General features: G+C 41.0%; 1 protein-coding gene across 2 annotated transcripts; it reads right to left on the bottom strand.

Annotated features, from left to right (window-relative positions):
* Positions 1-6032: 6032 nt before the first annotated feature.
* On the bottom strand, positions 6033-18489 carry HM13 (histocompatibility minor 13). Of its 2 annotated transcripts, none has more exons than XM_072110758.1 (12): positions 18111-18489; positions 17232-17330; positions 15780-15862; positions 12792-12880; positions 12607-12692; positions 12393-12518; positions 12247-12304; positions 12069-12152; positions 11347-11383; positions 9673-9775; positions 8912-8997; positions 6033-6337 (listed from the first exon to the last, which is right to left on the bottom strand). In XM_072110758.1, exons 1-12 carry the CDS (start codon positions 18450-18452, stop codon positions 6280-6282), a joined length of 1251 nt encoding a protein of 416 aa, XP_071966859.1. In that variant the 5' UTR covers positions 18453-18489; the 3' UTR covers positions 6033-6279. The 2 variants fall into 2 exon arrangements, with proteins under 2 accessions (XP_071966859.1, XP_071966858.1); XM_072110757.1 differs by lacking the exon at positions 6033-6337 and adding an exon at positions 6410-8274.
* Positions 18490-19043: the final 554 nt, after the last annotated feature.

The following is a 19043-nucleotide window of genomic DNA, read 5'->3' as shown; positions in this document are numbered from 1 at the left end:
AGGTAGCGGTTAGATTATTATAGGGTACATCTGACATTTTGATCTCTTTCAATTACATATTTCTGGAGGTAGGAAGCACTAAAATTGCAATTTTTATTTAGTTTTGTATTTTGTATACCCCTGACAATATGGGTATATCAATGTAATAGATGCTTGGTTAAGGTGCGGATTATGCTGACACCACGAGGGAAGAGGAGGAGGTCTGTGCGCATCTGGGGAATTGGGGAAGATGAGTACAATTTTATTATTTTACCTAGGGCTGTATATATAGTTGTAGGGGGATGTAAATAGGTATAGTAGGAGGGCTGTATATTGTTATAGGGAGGTGTATATTGTTTTAATAGGAGGGCTGAATATATTTATGGGGAGCATTATATAGTTATAGGTGGGCTGTATATAGTTATAATAGGGAAGCTGTATATAGTTAAAATGGGTGCTGTATATTGTTATAGGGGGCTGTATATAGTTATAATAAGATGGCTATATGTAGTTATAGTGCTGCATATAGTTGTTTTAGGGGACTATATATTGTTATAGGGGGGTGCATATAGTTATAGGGGGCTGGATATAGTTATAATAAGACGACTGGATATAGATTAAGGGCCCTTACGGGCAGGGTCCTACTTGTCTCCTAATCACTGTTGTTTAGTATTTTGTACTTGCACCTGTTTTTGTCTTAATGTAATGTATGTGAACCCCTCACTGATTGTACAGCACCATGGAATTAATGGTGCGCTATATATAATAAATCATAATAAGATTTATAATAGGAGGGCTGTATATAGTTATAATAGTGGGGTTGCATGTAGTTATAGGGGCTGTATATAGTTATTATAGGATGGCTGAATATATTTATAATAGGGGGGCTGTATATAGTTATTGCTGAGGGGTGTATATAATTATTATAGTGGGGTTGTAGTTATTATTGGGGGCTAGATATAGTTATTATATGGGGTTTGTTTATATTATAGGGGGCTGGATATAGTTATTATAGAGGGGCTGTATATAGTAATTATAGGGGATCTGTCTAAATTTCTTATAGGGGACTGGATTTAGTCATTATAGGAGCCTAGATATAGGTTTTATAGGGGGATCTATATATTTAATATAAGGGGCTGCATATAGTTATAGGGGATGTATAGTTATTAGAGTGGGCTGTATATTTATCATAGAGGGCCTGTATATATTTATTTTAGGGGGCTATATATATATATTTATTACTTGCGGAAACGTATATACCGTATAAATATGTATTATTTGGGTGGCTGAATATATTTATTACTAGCAACTTTTCCTTTAATAAAAAAAAAATGTGTGATCCCACCAGTTTGTGCCCAGTAGCCTCCACCACCTTAATCCGGCCCTGTCTATGAGCATTAGGTGTGTATACTGTATGTGCATGATGCAATTTTTTTTCAATCTGTCCCTTATTAGATTTATAAAGGAAGCATCACCGTGTGTGCAAATTGTATGAGAACTGTTCAATACAAAAGGGTTTCCATTTATTATCAAAATGTAATTTATAAAGTACAAAGAAAACACAAAAAGGAGAAAAGGACAGTGTTTCTGATCCAGGCTGCACACAAACTGACCAAAGAACCCTGCCTGGATCAGGGAGGTGATTTTTTATTCAGTTTTACTCAAGAATAAAAAGGTTCAGACCCCCAAAAAAATAAAATAAAATCAGGAAGCCCCTATAAATTCCATAAAAAAAGGTTGACAGATTATGTAGGTTTTGATAGGGTTCATAGTTACAATTCCATTACCCATCTGTTATTGATAATGGCAAAAATAGTGCTGCAGCCTGCATTATTTATGCCATTGAAAATTACTAAATGTAATGCAGGTACCAATTTATGTTTAATATACACTCACCGGCCACTTTATTAGGTACACCTGTCCAACTGCTCGTTAACACTTAATTTCTAATCAGCCAATCACATGGCGGCAACTCAGTGCATTTAGGCATGTAGACATGGTCAAGACAATCTCCTGCAGTTCAAACCGAGCATCAGTATGGGGAAGAAAGGTGATTTGAGTGCCTTTGAATGTGGCATGGTTGTTGGTGCCAGAAGGGCTGGTCTGAGTATTTCAGAAACTGCTGATCTACTGGGATTTTCACGCACAACCATTTCTAGGGTTTACAGAGAATGGTCCGAAAAAGAAAAAACATCCAGTGAGCGGCAGTTCTGTGGGCGGAAATGCCTTGTTGATGCCAAAGGTCAGAGGAGAATGGGCAGACTGGTTCGAGCTGATAGAAAGGCAACAGTGACTCAAATCGCCACCCGTTACAACCAAGGTAGGCAGAAGATCATCTCTGAACGCACAGCACGTCGTACTTTGAGGCAGATGGGCTACAGCAGCAGAAAACCACACCGGGTGCCACTCCTTTCAGCTATAAACAGGAAACTGTGGCTACAATTTGCACAAGCTCATCGAAATTGGAGAGTAGAAGATTGGAAAAACGTTGCCTGGTCTGATGAGTCTCGATTTCTGCGGCGACATTCGGATGGTAGGGTCAGAATTTGCCGTCAACAACATGAAAGCATGGATCCATCCTGCCTTGTATCAACGGTTCAGGTTGGTGGTGGTGGTGTCATGGTGTGGGGAATATTTTCTTGGCACTCTTTGGGCCCCTTGGTACCAATTGAGCATCATTGCAACGCCACAGCCTACCTGAGTATTGTTGCTGACCATGTCCATCCCTTTATGACCACAATGTACCCAACATCTGATGGCTACTTTCAGCAGGATAATGCACCATGTCATAAAGCTGGAATCATCTCAGACTGGTTTCTTGAACATGACAATGAGTTCACTGTACTCAAATGGCCTCCACAGTCACCAGATCTCAATCCAATAGAGCATCTTTGGGATGTGGTGGAACGGGAGATTCGCATCATGGATGTGCAGCCGACAAATCTGCGGCAACTGTGTGATGCCATCATGTCAATATGGACCAAAATCTCTGAGGAATGCTTCCAGCACCTTGTTGAATCTATGCCACGAAGAATTGAGGCAGTTCTGAAGGCAAAAGGGGGTCCAACCCGTTACTAGCATGGTGTACCTAATAAAGTGGCTGGTGAGTGTATATACTGGAGATCAAATTTAGAAATTTAGTTTTGAAAAAACTAAATTGATCAAGATTTAAAGGATTTTTTAAGGGAACACAATGCCACTAGAACAGTGGTTTTTACAAGATACCATAGTTTATCAACATACAACCTTTATTTTGCAAAAAAAAAAAATGATGATGGTAATTAGAGAACAGTAATGACTGTAGCACAAAGAAAGATTCTAACAATTTTCTGAAGGTTACAGTCACATCAGTAGGACGTGTACAGGTCTTTGTTTGAATGACTTCAACTGTGGCCACAGGACATCACTCATGTCTCACACTCTGAAGCCACTGCTTTCTTATTTTAGCCGTGTGCTTAGGGTCATTGCCTTGATGGAAGGTGAACCTTCAGCCCAGTCTGAGGTCCAGAACACTCTGGAAGAGGTTTAGATCCAGGATATCTCTGCACTTGGCCGCATTCATGTTTCCTATAATTGCATCCAGTTCTCCGGTCCCTGCAGCTGAAAAACTCCCCATAGCATCATCCTGCCACCACCATGTTTTACTGTTGGGATTGTATTTGGCAGGTGATGAGCAGTGCCTGGTTTTCTCCTCACATACCACTTAGAAGTAACAACAAAAAATTTCAATCCTCATCTAATCAGCCCATAGAATTGTATTTCTCACAGTCTGCGAGTCCTTCACGTGTTTTTCACACTGTATGCGGCTTTCATATGTCTTGCATTGAGGCGAGGCTTCCATCGGCACACTAACATAAAGTCTGACTTTTGTAGGGATGATAGTTGACTTTGTGGAACTTTCTCCCATCTCCCTACTGCATCTCTGGAGCTCAGCCACCGTGATCTTGGGGTTCACTGTATATATCTTCTGTATATCTGCTCGTCTGAGAGGGTTGCTGCCCGAATGAGGATGGTCAGTTGGAAGCTGTGAAATGTTGGCACTGTTACTTACTGCAGGTATAAAAATTTCTTTCTCAATTCCGTTTTTTTTTCTGGTAGGTATTATATGCATTGCATGGTGGTATGTGTTTGGAGCTTCTCAGATGCCATGAAACTATACGACAAACACACAAAAAAACTTTTGAGCAGCTATCGTAGCCCAAATTATATACTTCCCAAGGTGCTCCCCGTGACCAGGGACATGTGATCTTGTGCTCACATGACATGCATCCAGCAATCACAACATCCAGAAAGAAGACTTGGTAAGGCTGCAATCACACAGCTGTATGTGGGACATATAAATAGCATATATTACACCCCCCACAGATGGCAATGTTCGCACGGCAGCATGTCCCATCTTTCCCCGGAATGCGGCGCATTGTCCCATATTTCTCTACGGAGAGGGGCAGGGATGATCAGCGTCCTCCTCTCCCTGGCACAGACGTGTGACGGCGGGCACAAGTATGTGTGAATGTAGCCTAATACAGGTGAATTTTAACAGAGAGCTATGTAAAATAACTTTTGTTGTCATAATAACATGCCATGGTCTACGCTGCATTACATACTATAAAGTATGAAGAGATGCAGAAGTTGAGTAAAGTATAGAGTAGTCAAACCCATAACACACAGAGCTATATGATAAAACAATTAAATTTGTATTCAAATAATTCCATTAATAAAGCCATACATCATGAACAGTACAAACAAAAAGACCAAACCCAACCCTCCAGATATACATAGGAGGGGGGGGGGGGGACAGGCATCCATGCCGCTCCCCTAGCAATGCGATGCGGCCACGCATAACCAAGCCCTCAGACGTGCTACTGAGCTGATGCCGGAGCATATCTTCATTATTTTCAGAAACCGCCATAGTCCGTTTAAAACGTTTTTATTCCAACCCCCATTCGGCGCAACATGCGCGCGACTGTGCGTGCGCCTTATTATGAGGTGCCGGAGAGCTGGTGACGGGGTTGGAATATGAAGAATAAAACAGTTTTAAACTGACTACAGCGGTTTCTGCAAATAGTGAAGATATGCTCCGGCATCAGCTCACCCTGTGCGGGTGCAAGGTATTTGTGGGTTATAAGTGCCATTTTAAAGTGGTAGGTTTCCTTTAAATAGATATGGACACTGGTCTTTTATCATTTTTGCTGCGGATGTTGGCCCACGCACATAACTCCCATTTGTAAATGTACGATGCACTTAGATAAACTAAAAAGATACTCCTGGTGGATTCTTGTAGCCGGATGGCAATACAGCTAGTTGGAGTTCTATTTTTAATCTATTTGTATGTACTGTTCATGATGTATGGCTTTTTTAATGGATTTATTTGAATAAAAATGAAATTGTTGGATCATATAGCTCTGAGTTTTTTGGGATATCATTCTTAGAGCTGTTCTCTATATACTGTTAGGAGAAACACTGTGTCATCTAGCCTAAGTTTAAATAATTGTCTGTAACATTTAATTTGGTAAAGTATAGAGTAGTGTAGTTTTCTGTGTAAATGACAACCATGTGTAAACTGTTGCAGGGTTCGTAAGCAGTCCTCTCTTAATCATCTATCAGTGCATGGGACAGCCCTGCACACAAGGTGGTGGAGGCCAGGAGTCCTCTATAAAGAGGAGCAGAACTCTTTTGTGATTAATGAATGGGTGCAGCAGTGCTGTATAAGGCATGAAGGATTGTGTATAGCAGTATTGTGTAAAATCTGTTAAAAAAAATAAATCAAGGGGTGCGGTATATAGGAGTCATGACCTACTACAAGCGCCCTTCTAGAATGATATTGAATCAAAAATGGTGACAAATGCAGATTAGAGGCAAGACCTATATTTTAAACAAGACTGACAGAAGGTCTTCTTAAAAACCATGCTAAGATTAACAGGGAATAAAAATATAAATACTTGTATTGGATTTTAGTTTTGAGGAGATCCAGTGTGCCCAAAGAAGTCGGCTTTAGGAGGCGATGGTCATCACTGTATACATCTTTCCAAATAACTTAAAGCACAACAAAGACATCTTCACGGACCTTTTAATACCATAGTAAGCAAATTCACCATACAAAATATAAAAATACTTGCCCAGCGACACATAACTGGCACGGATGCACACCCACGTCGGGTAATGGAGGGGGCGTAAGCAGTTCATACACACACGCACATATTGCAAAATAGGGAGCAATAATGAACAGGGGAGGGATGGCACTTCTCTTCTCCCACAAAGTTTTAAGCCCTCCCCAGTCATGGAATATGACGGGGACAGAACTCAATCCTCTTTTTTTTCTTGCTCATCTTTGTCTGTTTTCTTCGGCTGTTCCTCGTATCTGGAAGAAGGAGGGTGGGAATTGATAATGTGCCCTATAACTTGTCCAGCTCGGCTCATGTCTACAAGCCCATACCTTGAATAGTTCCTGCTTTTATTCACAACTTTTACAGTATTATGAAAATTACACAAAAAAGTTATTTTATAAAGAATACTCAGGAGAGCGAAGAAGGCAGATGATCAGTCAAAACTGCACTTGCAAATCTAGCATTGGGTTCCATACTTCTAAAGTACAAATCCATGAGATGTCCTCTTTGATCAGGTAATAAAGAAATAGGAAAGCCCTAAATGGTAAAACAGTCTACGTATACAAAAATGAAAATCTCCAAAATCTTGCAGTTAGGTAGTGTTGACAGTGAGAAGTTTTAGAAAACTGCCTACTAGCTATAATGGCAGCCATAATAGTTGTGCCTGAATGACAGAACTACCTATTTAAACAGTTACACATTCTCTGTTCCCAAACAGTAAGGCGGGGTAGGCAGAGCAGGGTCTCTAAAAGTTGTGAGCTTGACATAATGTAAACATGTAAACTTATTTGTCACACAAGTTTTCCAAAAACAGGTAAAGAGTAAATGATATCAAGGCGGAAAAACTTGACAAAAGATTGGCTCTGTGTTTGTTTATGAAACAAAACAAACTTTATTAATTCTGTACCAGGATTAGTCCACAAAGTGCACGAGCAGTTAAACTAAAATTACTGAAAATCCTGTGCTTGTACTGCTCTCAAGATATCAGTAACAATCCAGTCCTTCCATGGATGCACTTGAGTACAACTGGTTTCTCATTAGCTGAGCATCAGGCTGCAAGCAATGTTGGTGTCCACACAGAGTATGGTCTTCTTGTCAAATTAACATTAAAGGAAATCAACCACGTAAAAAACATAAAAAAAACCTATTACCTTAATACTCACCTCTGCTTCTCTTCATGTTCCCGGCACTGTCTTTCGCTAAGAAACTTTTAATTGGCAGCACGGAGCGTGGGGACAAGATGCTACGGGCTGCTAATTACGCACACCCTCGCCACCTTCCTCTCCCATGCTGGGAGAAAAAGGTGACATCACATGAGAGGCGTGAATTCACTCCTATTGCGTTATGTCACCCCACTTTCCAATGGGACGTACAATTTAATTTTTTTCTAGGTAATCCCGGCATGTCAAGCTTAACGAAAGACAGCGCCGGGATCAAGATTAAGAGGAGTGGATGAGAGTATTAATAGGTTTTTGTATGTATTTTAAGTGGTGGATTTCCTTTAAGCACCCTTCATGGCATCATATTACATGCGATCACTGAACAAATGTTGGTGCAGCTACAGTATATGCAATTAGATTATAAAACATATGATGTAATTTATGACATTAGGTGGCAAAGTTACTTATTGTAGACTGGTAGTAAAATTGGCGATGCTCAAGGAATGTCATTAAAAATCCACACATCCTATGAACACACATATGTTCCCACACAAGTTCCCCCATCCTCCTCCCTCAACCAGCTGGATGAGTGTCTTTAAATCCAGTGCACTTTGGCTGTTAATGCTGAGAAAGAAGGCGTAAGGTTCACCCAAAGCCCAAAGGGCAACTTTATGCTAACACTTAATAGCACAATCTGCACTTGGAATCATGGAATCAGTCCTGTGCACTGAAGACACAATGTGTTCCCATCGTGGTGATAATGCAGATGATGGGTAAGGAGTATCTCTAACTAGGCATGGAGTCTGCTAAATGGGGGTAAGGCTGGGAAGCGGCCCGTGGTGGGGTGCACCTGTCCAAATGCAGATATGAGTGGGACCCTTCACATGGAGCTGGGGTTGAGCTGCCGCCTGCGGCGGGGGGAACAGGATTTTTGTTGCATGGATTCGGCCAGGCTGGCAGGAGATCCAGACACCACCGGAAAGTGAGAGAGGCGTGGAGTATGAGGTAGAAGTTCCGCAGAGGACTCATAGCTGTGAGAACAAAGGAAAGGAGGAAGGGTGGGAGAGGAATAAAGGTATATAGGACAAAAACAGTGAGGAGGAGGAATGATTGACATGGAAGAGAAAAGCAAGCAAAACGTGCAGGAGAAAAACATGACAGAAATAAAGATGGGAGTATTCAAAAGACAAAAAGAAACACATATAAAGTTATTAAACAGAAGAAGTAAAGGTTTTTAATTAAACAAAAAAAAAAAAAAAAAAGAAGAAAAAGAAAAAGGAACAATTGAAAGAAAAGGGAAAATATACAGGAGCCAAAAGCAGAAAGAAAAAAAAGCAAAATGATTGACATGAAGTTATGAGAGGTGGAGGATTGAGGGTGACAGCAGTGGGTGAATTTTAGAGGAATGCATGAGATGGTAAGGAGAGAAGAAAAGTAGTAAAATAAGGATATAAGAGTGAAGTATTAAATAATCATGGGGGGAGGGATTTAATATAAAAAAAAAAAAAAAGGCATGTAAATTATGAAGAAAACATGGAGGGTGGATGAACATTAGCAAGTAAGAAAGGGGAAAAAAGGAGGCAGAAATGTGAAGAACTTTTCCAGGACACCTCAACACTACTCTACAGCCCCACTCCCCAAACCTACCTCTCTGCATCAATCACTTACCTAAACATCTCTGTGATCTCTCCTTTCACCAGGGCAACAAGCAGAGGAAAGCCGATACAAGCAGGGACTAGATACAGGAGAGCCGGCTGCCAAGGAACACACATTATATTATAACCTGATCTGACGGTAGACTGTAAAGTATCCTTACTACAGATAGAGCAGTTACAAAAAAAAAAAAATGACACTTTAGGGTCACTCCACATCTCTATTAGGTCTTCAGTTATTTGCAATTATTGCCCCAGCTCTCTGCCCCATCGTGGCAGCATGAGGACCTTCAGTTATGCAGGAAGCATCTGATCTGTCACATGCTTCTGACATCACTCCAGGTCCTGGAGGTGTTATCCATGTCGGGTACCTGGGAGAGGGAATATGGAGGCTCTCTTTTGTGGGAGATCGGGTGAAGCGTTACGTCAGTACATCACACAGCACATCGGGTCAGCACATCACCCGATCTTCATTACAGCTGTCAGGAGGGGCTGGCAGTGCTGGATCAAACTGACTTTCAGACTAAGACGCAGGACTAAAAGGTGCCTCATGTTGATTATTTTTATATCTGTTCTGGGAAAGGGGGAGGAGCAACAATTACAGCCAAGATGGCGGTGCCCATATGCCTGTGGGGACATGTAAAAGGTCATCATGCTAGATTATAGCGGAGGAAAAGTCCCTTGAGGTGACATTTATGAAGTTTGTAGTTTCTCATAATCACTACTGATAATGAAGCTAGAGTTTACTAGGTCTTCTTCAACAACGCCGTTACTTACCTGAGCATGTTTAAAGGTGTGCATCACAAATATGGTCAGGGCCAGACCAAAAATGTACGCCAAGAAGCTGGTGTAAAAATAAGTGTGAGAATTCTTCTTTAAGCTGCAAAGGAAAAATGATAAGCAATGATAAAAGTTGTCAACAATCAACATTTGAAACTAAATTATAAGACTTTTAAAGAGATTAATTTTCCCTCAAGCGTGTTTGCCGATGAAAGAAAATTCTCAAATCTCAATCCCCTAGTGATGTTCACACAAGTAGGTGCCTCCCTCTCCTTCCCGAATAAAGAACTTATCTGCCTGTAGCTTTCCTCACGAGGTGATGTGTTTGCCAGCAGGAAGTCAGTGAGTATGAGCTCGTCCTGGAATGGAAGGGGAGGGGGGCACTGCAGGAGCAGAGAGCAGCTCAGCTCCACAGCGTCAGACAAAATGTCTGACGACCCTAAAGTCAGAGGATCTGGGAAACCAGGGCAAACTGAAATTGTGTACACCAGGACTGAGAGAATGTTTGAAATTATATCTGTGAAATGCTGTTAAATAACAGTGAATTAGAGAATATGTTTTTTTTGTTATCCTGAGTACATTTAAGAAACTGGTCTTCGTGGGAATAGCCCTTTAAGGACCACAACATATTTTCTTAAATCTACCCTGTGTCACTATAAGTGGTTATAATAGTCATATGCTTTAACATATCCAGGTAAATTTGAGAGTGTTTCCTCGTCACATATTGTGGAAGCAACGCACCATATACTGTGTGGTCTAAATGCAGGGTGGGATTAGTCAAAGTGCTCCGATAAATCTGTACCCAAGCATAATGATAACTCTCCAATAGACTCCATCCCTAAATGGATGATTTTTTTTAAGTGACCCATTATACTCAGAAGCGTCCCAATAAGCAGACCCTCCCTTCGCCACACATGGACGTAATATTATTGCATCCTGCGGCAAGGAGTGTATGAATAGAGTTCATGGATGAGCTCTCTCCAAATAGGGTAGGAGTTTGCTCCATAATTCAGCACCCACTGCTGGCCGTGGAACGCGGATTTTAACCATTTAATCGCTATGAGCAAATCCACCCATCCATACCTACAACATTCCTCAAACTAAACAAATAAATTAATGAATTTGTTCGCTATCTCCAAGTCCAAAAAGCCCCAATCAAAATATAAAAACAATTATTTCTGACGGTGAACTATGTAATGCAAAATGCAAATGTCTGAATCGCCACTTTTTTGGGATTTCGTAAACTCAAACACTTTGGAATAAAAAGTAAGTTATTAGCATGACAAAGAATTGTTTTTTTTTTAAAAGATTGAAATTTATTTTAAAAAATTGGAATCTCTGACTGTACCAAGCAAAAGAATAAAGGGGAGGTGTCATTTTGAACGAAAGCTGTAAAAATAGAGCCCACAAGAAAATGGAGCAAATGTGTTTTCTGGCAATTTCACTGTAAGTGAAAAAAAAATGTGATTTTGTAAACAGAAAAATAAAAAATGTGGAATTTTTAATGGAGGGGGTGCAAAAAAAAGTAAAAATTGGATGGTCTAATTAAAGGAGGTTTCACTGTAAATTCCCAGATTCCTGAAAACTTTTATAAGGCCCAATAATCATAAGACGAGTGGAAACAAAGGCATGCAACAGGGGTAACATTAAAAACCTAAGGCAAACACCCACCTGATGTCAAAACGGAGCAACAAAGCGATGAAGATGCCTGGAATACAGAGAAGATAAAGAACATATGACACTTGAATGATTAAGACATCTTTCCATCATGTGAAACGCTTGAAGATAAGCTTTCAATAGCTTTGTAAGCTGTAAACAAAGTCATGAGCCTGCAGGGAAGCTGTGTACACAAAATGAATTTTAAAATACTATCTGCACTGCTGCCATATTTTATTTTTAGTTTTTACTAAAGGGTTTCAAAATACATATAACTAATGCAATCAGTATGGCTGGGATAGCTACCGTGTTTCCCCGAAAATATGACAGTGTCTTATAATAATTTATGCTCTTAAAAAGGCACAAGGTCTAATTTCAAGGGATGTCTTTGTCCATTTACAAAAATTCACAATTATTGTTGTATAAAAAAATCAACTTCTCTAACATCCTTATAACTCTCCAAACTCTAAATTCCATACTGAATTTCTTGTGACTCCATTTCTATTAGAATCATTGGCCCCAATCTATGTGTTTAGCACTTTCCAAAAAGAACATCTACCATCAGGATGTAGCACATTTGCAACACAATGATCAGTGATTTGTACTAGGCCTTATTTTCAGGAGATGTCCTATTTTAGGGGAAAAAAGGTACCAGGACATGGCCAGGATATACCACAGCAGTTAACAATGTAGTCATCTATGTAACAGCACGTTTAAGTGCCCCCTAGTGGACTCACCTGGAATAACTATATCGCCTAGTCCTAGCATGGCAAAATTGTTGGCTGCAAGTCCCTTTTCCAACAGATCTTGGGGGAAAACCACTGAAAAAAAAAAGACAGAATGCAAAACTACCATAAGGTGATATACAAAAATGGAGAGTTTGGATATGAATTTAATGTAGGGGAAGCTACTCACACTTTATTGGCGCTTCAAAGGACTTGGCCACAGTCACCATAACATTGGTCCCAAAAACCTTATAAAATGTAAAAATTTTACTTTATGTGAAAAAAACACAACTAAGGCCAGTAATTCCCTTGATTTGTGAATTCTAAATTACTTACCCAGAAGATGTCATAAATGAAGAGCCCCCCCAACAGGATGCATCCGGTACTGACATTGTTCAAGTGCAAAAGTTCCACTCCATTAAGGGCAAATGCCAAGCCGAACAGGTTATTGGCAATCCAGTGCTGAGAAGACATAGATATTCATAGTCACACAGGAGGGGTGCATAAATGAGGGCTGGCTTAGTCTTGATCTACTGGAGGAAACCCTCACCTTTTTAAGGAGATACCAGACCCCGACCACTCCACTAAGTATCAGACAGACCAAGTCTCGGGTATCGAACTCATAATTTACAATTTCTATAAGGAGAGTATAAGGTGAATAGGCCAATAGTCAATTCTGCACATATTTTCCTCATGAAACCAGTATCAGGAGCATCTCAAATACAGGGCACCCACCTTCTTTAGTGTCCCCAGATCCCTGAGTAAAGAGCAGCTGATACTGTTTGTTAGGAAAGTTTTCTGGGAACAGTCTATTCATGGCTGGGCTGAGAAGGGAAATATCACACAGACAAAGAGCTGGTTAATACTCTAGTACTGAACAAAAAGAAAAAGGGGGAAAAAAAAAAACAAAAAAATGAGAGATTACATGTAAATAAAGCCTAACTATTGTATGATGAAAGGTTTTGCTTTTGGTAACTGACAACAGGCTTAGGCTACATTCACATAAAGTATGCCCGCTGTACTGTACAGCAAAAGATTAGGGAAATCCAATTGTCACTGGGACATAAACAGTTTTTTTCTGGAGCTACAATTATAAAATGTATAGTTCTGACACATACAAATTCAACTTAAGAACAAACCTAAAGAACCTACCTGTACGTAACCTGGGGACTGCAAAAATACTTATTTCAAATATTTTCTGACTGTAGTTATCTTTTCTTATTAATTTGCCCATTGTTATGTTGGACAAAATGCATTTTCTTATGTGCTTAAAGGGGTTGTGCAACCAAAAAAAAAAAAAAAGGCTTGCAAATAAGAGGCTTAACAGTATAAAGAAAGTTTCTTAACCCAAATCTTTTTCCTTACAAAGAAATTATAGACTGTGCTTCACTTGAACATGATGCAATAGAGATTCGTTTTTGTAGATTTCGGCAAGCTCTGTGTAGTGGGGTGTAATCTGTGTGCGCTATATAAATAAAGGAATCAAAAATGGATGTTTCTGCCCACTAGGCCATTGTCAACACAGTGGGGCAGATTTATCAGGCTGTCTGAAAGTCTGAATATTTCTAGTAGGCCAAGGCAACCAATCACAGCTCAGCTTTATTTTACCAGTGCTCATGAATATTTTAAAGGGGAGATGTTTGGCTGCCAATGGGCAACTAGAAATATTCTTTTCAGACAGCTTGATAAATCTGCCCCAGTGTGTTGACAAAGGCCCAGTGGTCAAACATTTTTGATACACTGTCTTGTTAATAAAAAAAAAAACATCTTTATTGCATCATGCCCAAGTGAAGCACAGTCTATTATTTCTTTGATAGCATTGGGGTTGGATCCCAAGACACACACCCCTAACTATTCTGATGTGTCCACCGTCTACTTGAAAATTGTCTTTTTACTTACATGCATAAAAAAAAAAAACTGATATAGAAGATAAAACTATATAAAGGCAGTTCCCAACTTACAGACAACTCCTAGTTACAAACAAACTGCTGGATGCTAATAATTTACTTTGTTGCAGACACTTTTGATAACTCATTGCAACCTGGAACTAAAATTTTATAACATACAAATTCAACTTAAGAACAAACCTAAAGTTCCTACCTGTACGTAACCTGGGGACTGCCTGGATACCCACATCCAGAGCTCGCACTAACATTTTGCAGAAGGGTACTAATACTCTCATCTCTGTTTTTGAGGAGTATTTTTAGCTGAGGAGCTGTATGATATTTTCAGTAATACAAATAAATAACTCCTAGGCATACTTCTACTTTTTAAATTAAAAAATTGCAATAAAAAAATAAATAACAAGGGCACATTTAACAAGTGCAACTGCATTGCAGCAGTCAGTTCTACTCATTGATCCAAGCTCTGTGACTTTAGTAATCTTCTTATAATTTGTTATCCATGGCTGCCATCTTCTAAAATCAACTTTTATAAATATGCTAATGAGCCTAAAGGGCTAGGGCATTACCAGAGCCTCTCAGTGCTGTAGATTCACAAACTGTTACACTCCTGAGGGGCTCTGGTTATGCCTCTAGACCCTTTAGACCACCCCCAGAGCCCTGCAGGTTCATTAGCATAATTATAAAAGTTGATTAGAAATAAGGAGGCCATGATCTCTGCTTGCGGGCATTCAAAAGAATACTCCATTGTTTACTTTCTATAGATATAAATCTGTGGGCACATGATGTACACAGGTGAACTTGTGTGACATTGCGTGATCATGGACTGATGTTTATCCATAAGAAGCAAACAATGAAGCTTTCTGTTGAATGAACACAGAGAGGAATCAGATCTTTTGAAAACTGCAAATAATTGATACAGAAAGAATAATGGAAAATTGTATAACTTTGCACAAAAATGATCAATTATTTGCAAAACTTTCCTTAAAGTGGACAACCCCTTTAAAGGACACCTGTCATCAGGTCTCTGCCACTAGTCCTGTCACCTCTACCTGTTGGAGCAGCTCACAAGGATCCCATCCCAGCCTTTATCTAGTTATTTCATACATTAATCATTGTAAAATCATCTATTTTTTATCATGTAAATGAGGCTGGTCACATGGTCAGAGGCAGTGATGTCACCCCTGTTCCCCCTCCCCTCTCCTCCCCCTGCTCATGTCTGTGTGTAATGTATAGTAAAGCATTGCTGGTATCTGTGCTGTACCTGCTGACATGCTGCATCCTCCTAATATACAGGTGAGAGACACACACATCAGCTACACATGAATCTGACATGTTCTGCTGTAACATGGCTGCCTGGAGCTGCTGTATCTCTCCTAAACACATATCACATGCACACACAGGGTGCAGAGGGGGGGGGGGGCACCAGCACCAGGAAGTACATCATTATACAGGCTGTCAGTCAAGCACTGGGGGTGTGGCTGTGCCTCCCACTCATGAATAGAGTGGACAGCTTGAATATGCTAATGCTTCATTGGACATTTCACAGGTCATTTGCATACAGCTTTAGGACCTCATTGCTTAGGTTTACAGGCATGTAGAGGGACAATGAAGGGATAGAGGCAATGCTCTCTAATGGCAGTTTGTGAAAATATATTTAGTTTAGGGGGGTTATTTTGCCTGACGGGTTCTCTTTAAGCCTTTGAATAAAGCCTTGAAATAAAGCTAAATCACAGTTTTATGATTTATTTAGACAAGACTCTCTTAACATATAGGCAATCAACTAGAAAAATGCGTTTCCCTTTTATATATTTCTGTTTACCTTATAGTATGTGCCAAAGCCAGGACCCCCAAGATGAAGAAATACATAGACAGTAAAAGGTTAATGTATTCTTGGGAAAAGATCTGTGGGTAGAAGAAGAAAATTATTGAAGTTTAGAAAAAACAACAATGAAAAGAAAAAAAGATAACTATTTAGGACAATCATAAGCAATGTCATAGTAATTCATAGTTAGAGGCGTCTTAAAAGTTCATATTTCAGGAAAACTTCCCTCCTCTAAAGCCCACTCCCTACGCATCACCCCAGATGCAGCTAAATAGTGACCATACAATTGTTCTGTATTGGGCGCTACAAAGGAAATGCAGTATTTGGACCTATATTTGCAGAAACCAAACCAATATTGGTATTGCATTGTCATATGATCTGTTAACAGCATGGCTGTTCCAGCCTGTTAGGCTGCCTGTACAAAAATGCGGTAAAAATTGGACTGGAAAAATTTATGTTATCTTCTGTTTTTCACAAGCAAATAGCTTTAGTCTAGCTTCTGTTTTTCACAGATCCTCATGAAAAACGGTTCAGGCTTGCTCTACTTTTTAACAGAACACTTTGGGGCACATTTACTTACCCGGTCCGGAGGAGATTCCGAAAGTGCATTGTCCGACAACAATGCACTGTGCCACGATTCAAGAAAATTGTGCGCCCAATATCCTGCATGGGTCCGCCGGAGTTCACCATCTTCCTCCCGCTGCATGTAAGTGCATGGCTTGCAACACAATTTTTAAGTTAAATCCCGCGCTCTGTACCCACCCATTCCTGTCGCATGAAAGCCGGCGCCCATGCGCCAAAATGTCAGAAAACCCTACAGCAATGCTTCTGCGGGACCCTTAGTAAATAAGCCCCATAGTCTGTTAAAATAACCCTATTGCTCATTTTATCAGACTACTCAGCTATATGGGGGTGCAGAGGCCTCAGCATGCATGGGTACTTGTTCAGCTCCATATAGACATACAGACAATGGAGCAGATTTCTCAGAGGTGTATGTCACAGACAGGATTATAACTAAAGTGCGTAAAATAGAAGAGACAGTTACAACTTGCTAGAAACTTTTCCAAATTGTGTACAAGAAAAGGTGGAGTTTTAATCACTGTTTGGCACATTTTTCGATAAGAAAGTTTGAATCTGTAGTAAAAAAAAAATATGACAAACTAAGCCAGCTATTAGAATGTACAAAGCATGACTAGGCAGTCTTACACTAGGCCAGATTTATCACTCAGCATCTGGCACTTTGATAATTCAACGCAGCGGAAGTCTGTCTAGTATAACTCAGTCTTACCTTACGCCATTGATAAATCTGCCTCGTGTTCACATCACATGAACAGGAGGTCATAACTACACATGACTTCCACCCTTCACTAAAGTCTATGGCAAATACAAGAACATGCGGGATACTACAGTATATCTATAGAACATGGCATACTGTTCTCCGACACTCACTTTAAAAAACAGGTAAAGCCCAAAGAGGGTGCAGCTGGCAATGATGGGGAACCTGGCAGCATCCCTGCTGGTAATGGTCTCCGGCATGTCCGATGAATTCTGTGGGAAGAGCAAGTATCGTTGGAATGGAATAAGATGGAGAAATAGGTTACAGGATGCTGCAACATATTGGAAGTGACCAAAGTGATACTGGCACCAAATAAAGTGCAGGCTCCCATAGCGACTCTAGCAGGTGAAAGGTGAGGGACAGAAAGAAATACAGGGCAGATGTCATGGAGTGTAACCCGAGGACTCGGCCATGTCCAGCCCCCCATGGCCAGGGGTGACAGCTGCCACATGGGGAGTCTACAGTCTGGGATCAGCAGTCTCCATCCTACAGAGGTGACAGCTCCCACATGGGGAGTCTACAGTCTGGGATCAGCAGTCTCCATCCTACAGAGGTGACAGCTCCCACATGGGGAGTCTACAGTCTGGGATCAGCAGCCTCCATCGTACAGAGGTGACAGCTCCCACATGGGGAGTCTACAGTCTGGGATCAGCAGTCTCCATCGTACAGAGGTGACAGCTCCCACATGGGGAGTCTACAGTCTGGGATCAGCAGTCTCCATCGTACAGAGGTGACAGCTCCCACATGGGGAGTCTACAGTCTGGGATCAGCAGTCTCCATCGTACAGGGGTGATAGCTCCCACATGGGGAGTCTACAGTCTGGGATCAGCAGTCTCCATCGTACAGGGGTGATAGCTCCCACATGGGGAGTCTACAGTCTGGGATCAGCAGTCTCCATCGTACAGGGGTGATAGCTCCCACATGGGGAGTCTACAGTCTGGGATCAGCAGTCTCCATTGTACAGAGGTGACAGGGGCCGCGGGTTCTCTCACCTTTCCCCGTGCACAAGTGACGCTCCTCATGGCTCCAAAAAAGATGGGCAGCAAAGCCATCCCCAGCAGGCTGCCATATGCAAGTGCTGTCCCTTCGGGAGAGCTCCCCAGTCTCCCGGTGCCATTGACAGCATCGCTCTCATTGTGCAGAGCCGCGGGCTCCAGCTCTGCCATGTCAGGGATGTCACTGCTTGGTGCGGATTCACAGGAATCGGACCGGTAAGGACACGTTACCAAAGATGCCGGAAGTGACGTATGATGCAAGCGACTAGCAGCGGTCTTCACTTCCTTAACGACCTGGCGCGGTTGTATCCAGGGGCGGAGATTAAAGAGAGCTGTCATAGCGCGTTCTGTACTCCAGCAGCATAGACAGAGGGTCCTGTATGAGGCCTACAGCAAACATTACCAGTCACTACTAATAGTCCTGAATATTATATACAGTATTATAGCCCTGTATGTTATAAACAGTGTTATAGCCCTGTATGTTATATACAGTATTATAGCCCTGTATGTTATAAACAGTGTTATAGCCCTGTATGTTATATACAGCATTATAGCCCTGTATATTATATACAGTATTATAGCCCTGTATGTTATAAACAGTGTTATAGCCCTGTATGTTATATACAGTATTATAGCCCTGTATGTTATATACAGCATTATACCCCTGTATATAGACCGATCAGAGATGATGAGATGAGCTCGGTGATGTCACTGGCTCTCAGACACCTCCGAATCAGCCACACGTCACGGTCGCGCACTTAGTGCGCCGTGCCGTAATCTGGTGCGCCGAAACGGGTTGTAATATAAGGTATAAAACAGCAATTGGGGGTTTCTTGCATTAATGAAAATATGCTCCGGCACCAGCTCACCCTGAGCTGGTGCCATGTATTTGTGGGTTAGAACTACCACTTTTAAGTGGTAGGTTGCCTT

The sequence above is a fragment of the Engystomops pustulosus genome, chromosome 6, assembly GCF_040894005.1.
Source record: "Engystomops pustulosus chromosome 6, aEngPut4.maternal, whole genome shotgun sequence".
Lineage (NCBI taxonomy): Eukaryota > Metazoa > Chordata > Amphibia > Anura > Leptodactylidae > Engystomops > Engystomops pustulosus.
The sequence above is the reverse complement of the archived record's forward strand: the minus strand, read 5'-3'. Positions and strand labels throughout refer to the sequence as shown.

Coding starts and splice junctions, on each gene's coding strand:
- HM13 (XM_072110757.1), bottom strand. CDS start 18,452: ATGACAGCTCTCTTTAATCTCCGCCCCTGGATACAACCGCGCCAGGTC. Junction 12,693..12,791: donor ATCTGGGGACACTAAAGAAG/GTGGGTGCCCTG, acceptor CTCTCCTTATAG/AAATTGTAAATTATGAGTTC. Junction 8,998..9,672: donor ACACCTTTAAACATGCTCAG/GTAAGTAACGGC, acceptor GTTCCTTGGCAG/CCGGCTCTCCTGTATCTAGT.